Here is a 9262-nt window from a genome sequence, read left to right on the forward strand (position 1 = left end):
TCTGGGGATCTTAGTCAGGCAGTTGTTTTGTTTTACTGAAATTCCTGCCTTAAACCAACTTTAATAGTTAAGTGACTTACAGTGTGCTCTCGATTAAACTTCTACATGATCAGCAGGTGTTGCTAAAATGTTGATTCTGCTCCTTGAAAACATATGTAGGAACACCTTAGTTCCGTTTGCCTCATCCTTTCTAGAGTTGTCCCCATTCTGCTAAAGCAGAACCCCAAAGTGTATATACGTCACTCACTGGAATTTTACGTGAAGAAACCGATGCTAACATTACCTATTATCTTTTTTTTTTACTATCACCAATGGAAGTAATAAAACATAATAAAGACATTTAGAACTTTATTCAAATTCTCAAATCGTCAATAAATGCATAGTTTCACACATCTTCCCCCGTTTTAAGTTAATTACGCAAAGCTTAAGAACGCCAACTTAAAAAACAAAATACACCAATATAATCTGCCGACTAAAAAAACATTTTATAAACAAAAGCATGGGACTATTTGTACTCAGGTAACAAAGTCAGGGTTCGAGAAACTTAACAGGGAGAGTGCGTGGGACCTCCAGAGTAAGTCATAAGGCAAACAGGGGTGCAACACCAGGGGAATGGGACTTAGAGCCGATATTTCTGAAGGTTCTGGTGGAAGAAAGTGGTATTTGAACACGACAATGAAAAAGGTGGCAATAAAGGGAAAGAAAAGATACTTGCTGTATATGACAGTTTCAGTGAGGTCTGGCCCAGCTGTCGAGGACGAGTGTCAATTAGTAGGTGACTTGGTGAACTGTCGAAGAGTTGAGGTCCAAAGAGGAACAAAGAGACACGGGGTAAAAGAAAGGGGGGATCTGAGGCAGATGTCAGAAAAGATAAATGGTTCACCAGGCAGTTGACACTGAACGTTTGTGTAACTGGGTCAGTGACAACTAGGGCCGATGGGCGAAGTCAATGAAGTAGGTGAATCTGATCTGACTAAGTTTGAGGAGCACGGTCCTTGAAGCAGGTCGTCAGGATGGATGATCGTAGTTGTTTTCAATAGGTAACAAGGGGGAGTGGTGTCCCTAGAAAAAGCCACGAGACGGGTGTCACTGTCGCAACAGTCAGTGGGGTGGGAGATGCATGGCCCTAGTGACAATGGAAAAGAAGGATCGTTGAGCTGATGATAATGACGGGAACGCGAGGGAGTCCATAGAGAAAGCAGATATGTCCCAGGACATGGAGGCAGTGCGGCGCTCTGGTGCAGGTGACCAAGAGAATCACTAGAGCAATTGTCAAACAGAAGCTCACTGGACCAAGGAGAGGCTCGCTAGGAAAGGTAACAAGCACGGTGTTTCCGGAGCATGCGAAACTTCAAGAAATCACTAAAACTAGTCCCAAAAGGAAACTGATTATAGAACATAGAAGGAAGATGTCAGCAAATGAATCATTGCGATAGAAGCATTAGTTGCATCATGAAAAGTGATAAGAGGAGCCAGCAACTTATAAATGTTACGAGTGGGATGTTCTCAGGAAGTGGGTGTCTGTGGTCAAAACAGGTGCTCACAGCTGTCCTCCAGTAGCGTTCATGGAAAATAATACAGTGGGGAGCATCTGGGTTCCCACCTTCGTCGCTTTCACGACCCCGTAAGCTACGCTCCTCCTCCTCCTCTGCGCTCTCTAGCTCCTCCTCCTCTTCACCGGGCTCGGGCGGCGCAGGGGGTTCCGGTGGCAGTAGGCTAGTCGCACTCATCCTGATGCACAATCTGCTCCCGGGTGTCAGCCTCTAACCAGAGTAGAGAGAGGCAGGCCCACGTGACGTAGAAGGAGCGTACAGACGTCAAACGTTCAAACATGGCGCCCAACAGCACACTGCGTCGCGTTTCAGCTACAGAAACATGCTACTATTACAGATCTAGAACGCTAAATGTATTACGATTAACAAAACATAGGGACGCCATGTTGCTAGAATGTGAAGTGTGAAATTCAAGTGATTTCATAGGGCATTGCTGCAAGGAGTTAGTGAAACTTTGGTTTTCGTCGGATTATTTTTGTTAACGCATATAGTGCTATATTGTGATGCTACTTATTTATAATTTAATGCTCCCCCTGCTTGCAATTCAAACACCAAGCGTGGATTCCTGTTGAGATTCTCAGCTCATGCAGGAATCCAAGTCGGCTGGTCACTGCTCATCGTGGGTGAACTGATGGACTTCAATAAGCTACTTAATACACAATTCTGTCTGGCAGTGCTCCTACATTAGGATGACCACCCGTCCGTAAATTTCACGGACCGCCCGTAATTTCGCCCTGCCGTCCGTTGTCCGTGATGAAATGCTTAACGGACAGGCGGCATTTGTCCGTAATTTTAGCCTTTCACCTAAAAGACAATGGAGGCAGGGCGAAATTATGAGCAGATGAGTTTCCTCAGCTGGATTGAAAGGCAGGGAGTCTCCTGTGCTCTGAGGGAGGGAGGGGCAGACAGATATGAAAGAGACCTTCTTTCCAGGGGGTCTCCTTCCCTAAAGAAATGCAAATGTGGGCCACTGGTAAATGTGCAAATGCAAACGGGCTTGGAAACTTGCATTGACTTTAATCAAAGGAGTCACTTGAAGCTTTCTGATGACAAAGATATTTTCTTTTAGAAAGGTACTGTAATGGTGTTCCAAGGTGCGCTGTGGAGTGTGTGGTTTTAATGGACTGTTATAAAAATTTTTTAGTACTAGGTATAAACTGTATATTATTCAAATCTGTATTTTAGAAGGATTTTTTTTATTTAACTGAAATGAATTTGCGCATTTTATAGCAGCCTATGTTATGATGTAATTGTATTTATATAGCGCTTACTACCCCTGACGAGGCATCAAATTCATGTTTAAAATAAGGACTTACACATTCAGTTCTTTCAGGGACCTCAGTACGTCATAGTACTAACAAGCATTGGCAAAGCCAATAGGTCTCGTCTAATCAAGAGTTATTGGCTTTGCCAATGCGTTTTAGCCATGTTATACACCAGAGTGGCTGCTTTTCAGCATGGCTAAAGTTAGTGGCATAGTGGTGTGGAGTGGACTAGAGTGGCATAGGAGCAGTGGCGTAGAGCCCAGTGGTGCAGAGTACAGTGTAGTGGGATACAGTGCAGTTGTTTAGAGTGCATTGGCGTATAGTGCAGTGGTTTAGAGTGCAGTGGCATGGAGTGGCATTGGGCAGAGTAGAGTGGCATAAATTGGCATAAGTAGTGTAGAGTGGTGCAGTGGCATTGAGTGCAGAGTAGGCTCGCATGGCATAGAGTACAATGGCATAGAGGAATGTATGTCGCAGCAACGCATGCTGGAATCACACATGCCTAAACAACGCGGTCGGAACAATGACTGTGTTGATACCACTAATGCCTTTACCACGAATGCCTTAACAATGATTTTTCATTGTAAAGGCATTCCTTGTAAAGGCATTAGTGAACGGCATGCATGGTTCCAGCATGCGAACCCCTGGCCTCCCACCCCTAAACATTACTGCGACCGCCCACCCCCCCCCTAAAACCTAAAACAACCCCAACCCTCCACCCCCACCCCTAAAATTACCCCATCCTCCCCCATCTGCCCCTGATACCTAAAACCACCCCAACCCTGTAAGGAAATGCCTCCCTGGCATGGTTATCCCCTGACTTTTTGCCTTTGCTGATGCTAAGCTATGATTTGAAAGTGTGCTGGGACACTGCTAACCAGCCCCCAGCACCAGTGTTCTTTCCCTAAACTGTACCTTTGTCTCCACAACTGGCACAACCCTGGCACCCAGTTAAGTCCCTTGTAACTGGTACCCCTGGTACCAGGGGCACTGGTGCAAGGGAAGGTCTCTAAGGGCTGCGGCATGTCTTATGCCACCCTGGGGACTCCTCACTCAGCACATACACACTGCTTGCCAGCTTGTGTGTGCTGGTGGGAAGAAAATGACTAAGTCGACATGGCAATCCCCTCAGAGTGCCATGCCAACATCACACTGGCTGTGGCATAGGTAAGTCACCCCTCTAGCAGGCCCTACAGCCCTAGGGCAGGGTGCACTATACCACAGGTGAGGGCATATGTGCATGAGTGCTATGTCCCTACAGTGTCTAAGCAAAACCTTAGACATTGTAAGTGCAGGGTAGCCATAAGAGTATATGGTCTGGGAGTCTGTCAAACACGAACTCCACAGCACCATAATGGCTACACTGAAAACTGGGAAGTTTGGTATCAAACTTCTCAGCACAATAAATGCACACTGATTCCAGTGTGCACTTTATTGTAAAAATACACTCAGAGGGCATCTTAGAGATGCCCCCTGAAAACATACCCGACTTCCAGTGTGGGCTGACTAGTTTTTGCCAGCCTGCCACACACCAGACATGTTGCTGCCACATGGGGAGAGTGCCTTTGTCACTCTGTGGCCAGGAACAAAAGCCTGTACTGGGTGGAGGTGCTTCTCACCTCCCCCTGCAGAAACTGTGACACCTGGCGGTGAGCCTCAAAGGCTCACCCCCTTTGTTACAGCGCCACAGGGCATCCCAGCTAGTGGAGATGCCCGCCCCTCCGGCCTCTGCCCCCACTTTCGGTGGCAAGGCTGGAGGAGATAATGAGAAAAACAAGGAGGAGTCACCACCCAGTCAGGACAGCCCCTACGGTGTCCCGAGCTGAGGTGACTCTTACTTTTAGAAATCCTCCATCTTGTAGAAGGAGGATTCCCCCAATAGGATTAGGGGTGTGCCCCCCTCCCCAGAGGGAGGAGGCACAAAGAGGGTGTAGCCACCCTGAAGGACAGTAGCCATTGGCTACTGCCCTCCCAGACCTAAACACACCCCTAAATTCAGTATTTAGGGGCTCCCAGAACCGAGGAAGATAGATTCCTGGAACCTAAAGAAGAAGAAAGACTGCTGACCTGAAGCCCTGCAGTGAAGACGGAGACGACAACTGATTTGGCCCCAGTCCCACCAGCCTGTCTCCCTACTTCGAAGAAAAACTGCAACAACGACGCATCCAACAGGGTCCAGCGACCTCTGAAGCCTCAGAGGACTACCCTGCATCTAAAGGACCAAGAAGCTCCCGAGAACAGCGGCCCTGTTCAAGAAACTGCAACAAAGAAGCAACTTTTAAAGACAACACGTTTCCTGCCGGAAGTGTGAGACTTTCCACTCTGCACCCGACGCCCCCGGTTCGACCGGCGGAAAACCAACACTACAGGGAGGACTCCCCGGCAACTACGAGCCCGTGAGTAGCCAGAGTTGGCCCCCCTAAACCCCCACAGCGACACCTGCAGAGGAAATCCTGAGGCTCCCCCTGACCGAGGCTGCCTGTAACAAGGAACCCGACGCCTGGAACTAGCACTGCACCCGCAGCCCCCAGGACATGAAGGAACCGAACTCTAGTGCAGGAGCGACCCCCAGGCGACCCTCTGCCTAGCCCAGGTGGTGGCTACCCCGAGGAGCCCCCATGCCTGCCTGCATCGTTAAAGAGACCCCTGAGTCTCCCCATTGATTCCTATCAGAAACCCAACGCCTGTTTGAACTCTGAACCCGGCCGCCCCTGTGCTGCTGAGGGTGTACTTTCTGTGCATGCTTGTGTCCCCCCCGGTGCCCTATAAAACCCCCCTGGTCTGCCCTCCGAGGACACGGGTACTTACCTGCTGGCAGACTGGAACCAGGGCACCCCTATTTCCATTGAAGCCTAAGTGTTTTGGGCACCACTTTGACCTCTGCACCTGACCGGCCCTGAGCTGCTGGTGTGGTAACTTTGGGGTTGCCTTGAACCCCCAATAGTGGGCTACTTTGAACCCAACCTTGAACCCTGTAAGTGTTTTACTTACCTGTGAACTTAACATTTACTTACCTCCCTCAGGAACTGTTGATTTTTGCACTGTGTCCACTTTTAAAATAGCTTATTGCCATTTTTGTCAAAACTGTACATGCTATTGTGATTATTCAAAGTTCCTAGAATACCTGAGTGAAATACCTTTCATTTGAAGTATTATTTGTAAATCTTGAACCTGTGGTTCTTAAAATAAACTAAGAAAATATATTTTTCTATATAAAACCCTATTGGCCTGGAGTAAGTCTTTGAGTGTGTGTTCTCATTTATTGCCTGTGTGTGTACAACAAATGCTTAACACTACCCTCTGTTAAGCCTACTGCTCGACCACACTACCACAAAATAGAGCATTAGAATTATCTCTTTTTGCAACTATCTTACCTCTAAGCGGAACCCTTGGACTCTGTGCACACTATTTCTTACTTTGAAATAATATATACAGAGCCAACTTCCTACAAACCCCCACACCTAAAGTTATCGTTACCCCCCACCCTGCCCCTAAAACCTAAAACCACCCCAACTCCCACCCTGCCCCTTAAACCTAAAACCAGCCCAACCCCCCACCCACCCTAAAACCACCCCAACTCCCCACCCGCCCCTACAATTACTGCCACCCCTGCCCCTAAAACCACCCCACCCCTAAAACCTAAACTACCCCCACCCCCACCCCCAAAAAGTAAAAATACCCCAGAACCCCACCTCGCCCCTAAAAAAAAAAAAACTAAAACAAAAACTGTCCGCCCCCCCGCCCTTAAACCTAAACCAACCGACCCCTCATCCCCTAAAACTAAAAATACCCTGACCCCTTCACCCCGCCCCTAAAACTAAAAATACCCGACCCCCTCCTCTCCTGCCCCTCAACCTAAACTACCCCGACTCCCACCCCCTAAAACAAAAAATACCCACCCCGCCCATAAAACAGCCCCAGTCCCACCCCACTTACCTGATCACGTCGTCCTCCTCAGCCGACTCCCTTCTTCTGTGCCTTAACCACGCATGTGCGTGGTTAAGCACATGCATGGTTAAGGCACCGAACAAGGAAGTCGTGGTTAACGAAAGCGTTGTTCCACTTTCGTTGGCCACGACTTCGTTGTTCATGAGTTGTGGTTAAGGCTGCTTCCTGGCATAGAGTGGTGCAGAGTGGAGAAGTGTAGAGTGGTGCAGTGCAGAGTAGAGTATAGTGACGTAGAGTGCATTGGCATAGAGTGCAGTGGCATGGAGTGGCGTTGGGCAGAGTAGAGTGGCATAGAGTGCAGTGAAGTAAAGTGACATACAATAGAGTGCAGTAGTGTAGAGTGGTGCAGTGGCATAGAGTGCAGAGTAGACTCACGTGGCAGAGAGTGCAGCGGTGTAAAGTGGAGTAGTGTAGAGTGGTACAGAGTAGAGCATAGTGCTGTAGAGTGCAGTTGCAGAGAGTGGAGTGGTGCACAATGCAGTGGCACAGAATGCAGTGGCGTAAAGTAGATTGTTTCACAGTAGAGTGAAGTGGTTTAGAGGTGTGAGGTGCAGGGTAGAGTGGAGTTGCATAGAGTGGCATAGAGTGTGATGGCATAGAGTAAAGTGGTGTAGAGTGCCGTGGCATAGAGTGCAGAGGTGCAGAGTCGATTAGAGTGATGTACATATGTTAGAGAAACACTAAGTACATTTTAAATATTTTTTACTTTTTGTTTGTGCAATTTACATCCCAAATATTTTGAAGATTCTATATGTACTTGACACTGGTCTGGCCCCTGCTCACTCTTCACAAGCACGAACAGCAGACCATTGCACCAGAAAAGTTTGCCAAGGTGGATGGGTGTTGCTTGTTCAACCACTTGACAGTGTCTCTTCTGTTTCTCTCCTGTGTGCAGAGACAACTCCCCAGGTATCCAATACCTTCCGATAGTCTTGGTGGACCCATGTTGTCTGATTTTAGGAATTGTTCCACATTGTTCTTCTCTTCCTTATTTATCCGGTGCTTAGCAACAACCCTTTGAATCACTTGCCATGGATCTCCATTTGCTCTCAATTTCATCTTCCTATTTTATTATCTTTGATTGGTAGTCTGGGCTCCTATTTCTGAGATAAATGTAGAGTCCCAGTCATACACTCTAGTGCTGTGAGACTGCAGGCAAGTTGTGGGTACCTCACTTCCTGACATTAGGTGTGAGACTGGGGCCTACACCATCTGCCCTGCCTCATTTTTTTTTTTTTTAGGTTGAAAGTCCACTGGCGATTGGGGTGAGCCAGATGATTTTGTTCAATTTGTTTAAACTATCATAAGGTTAGTTACCTTAATGTTTCCCAAACTGTTTGCCAGTGGTTTTAAAATGTACAGAAACACAATCAAAAGTTTGCTGTTACTTTCTCTTCAAGAAAGATTGAGTAGATTTGGGTAGGGGCGATGGCCTTGACACAGTGCTGAAGGGCATTAACTTACTGCTAAACAAAGACATACTGTCAGACCTGAATGTAGCATACCTGGAAGTAATCACAAGAAGACCACAGTGAATAAATAGTGCTATGTTAAAAAAGAGTAACTAAATGCACTGACAACATAGTGAGGCATGGTCTCTTGGGTGTGTCTGTAAAACTGATGTTTGATCTGGAATTTTTGTCCTGAATTTTTGTTCTGGATTTTGACCCCTTGTCCTGAATTTTTTACAGTCCTGTCCTGAATTCTCCTCAATGCCAGGTGGTCACCCTATACTATATATGGCGATTATCCAGCTTCCACCCACTTACGCTGCCTCAGCACCCTTAAGATTTTTGACTGTTTCTGTGTTTTTGCAGCGATCTTCAGCAGTCACATTGTCAGCGCTTGACCAACATTGCTTTTGTCACTTCGCGCTTCACAACCAATTCATCCTCTGGCACACCGCACATCTAGATTCCGAGGGGGCACACCACCTAGGTTTGGTAACTCCATGCGTGTACCTCTGTGTTTCTGGCGTTGCCTAGCAACGGCTTGAAGTATCCATTCAGCCGCAAAGGCTCCAAGCCACGTGCCCCTTGCTGCTGTTGATTCACATGTTGACGAAGCTCCCTGTGACATCACACGCAGTGGCCATATTGGAATGGGGCAGAGTGTTTGATAATGATGTGGTTTTGTAGAACCTGTTTTACATCATTAACTTGAGGTCGGCCTACCACCAGGTTGCTTTAGACAAAGTTCACAGCATCTGTCGACTTTTATTACGCCCTTCGGTGCCTACAGATACTTGAGGTTATCGTTTGGCCTGGTGTCCGCTGCCACAGTGTCTCACAAGCTCATTGACATCCTGTTTGCCAATCTCACAGGGTTACAGGCCTAGCAGGATGACATTCTGGCATTCGCTGATTTTGTAGAGGAACACAACCACATGTTAGAAAAAATTTATCCATATTGTTGCACAGAGGCATGACAATCAGGAGGGACGAATGCAAATTTGTCACTAAGTATTTCGGACACACCATATCTGACTTGGGTATA

At 47.3% G+C, this 9262-nt stretch overlaps 1 protein-coding gene across 2 annotated transcripts in view; it reads right to left on the bottom strand.

Annotated features, from left to right (window-relative positions):
• SUDS3 (SDS3 homolog, SIN3A corepressor complex component) overlaps positions 1 to 1821 on the bottom strand; it is a 181204-nt gene extending 179383 nt beyond the window's left edge. Inside the window, exon 1 of one of the 2 annotated variants that reach the window (XM_069214476.1) lies at positions 1604 to 1821. In XM_069214476.1, the coding sequence (XP_069070577.1) occupies positions 1604 to 1730 (127 nt within the window). In that variant the 5' untranslated portion in view covers positions 1731 to 1821. The remainder of the gene's footprint in view (positions 1 to 1603) is intronic. The other variant, XM_069214477.1, reaches the window with a different exon arrangement.
• Positions 1822 to 9262: the final 7441 nt, after the last annotated feature.

This window comes from Pleurodeles waltl, chromosome 11, assembly GCF_031143425.1.
Source record: "Pleurodeles waltl isolate 20211129_DDA chromosome 11, aPleWal1.hap1.20221129, whole genome shotgun sequence".
In the NCBI taxonomy this organism is placed as follows: Eukaryota; Metazoa; Chordata; class Amphibia; order Caudata; family Salamandridae; genus Pleurodeles; species Pleurodeles waltl.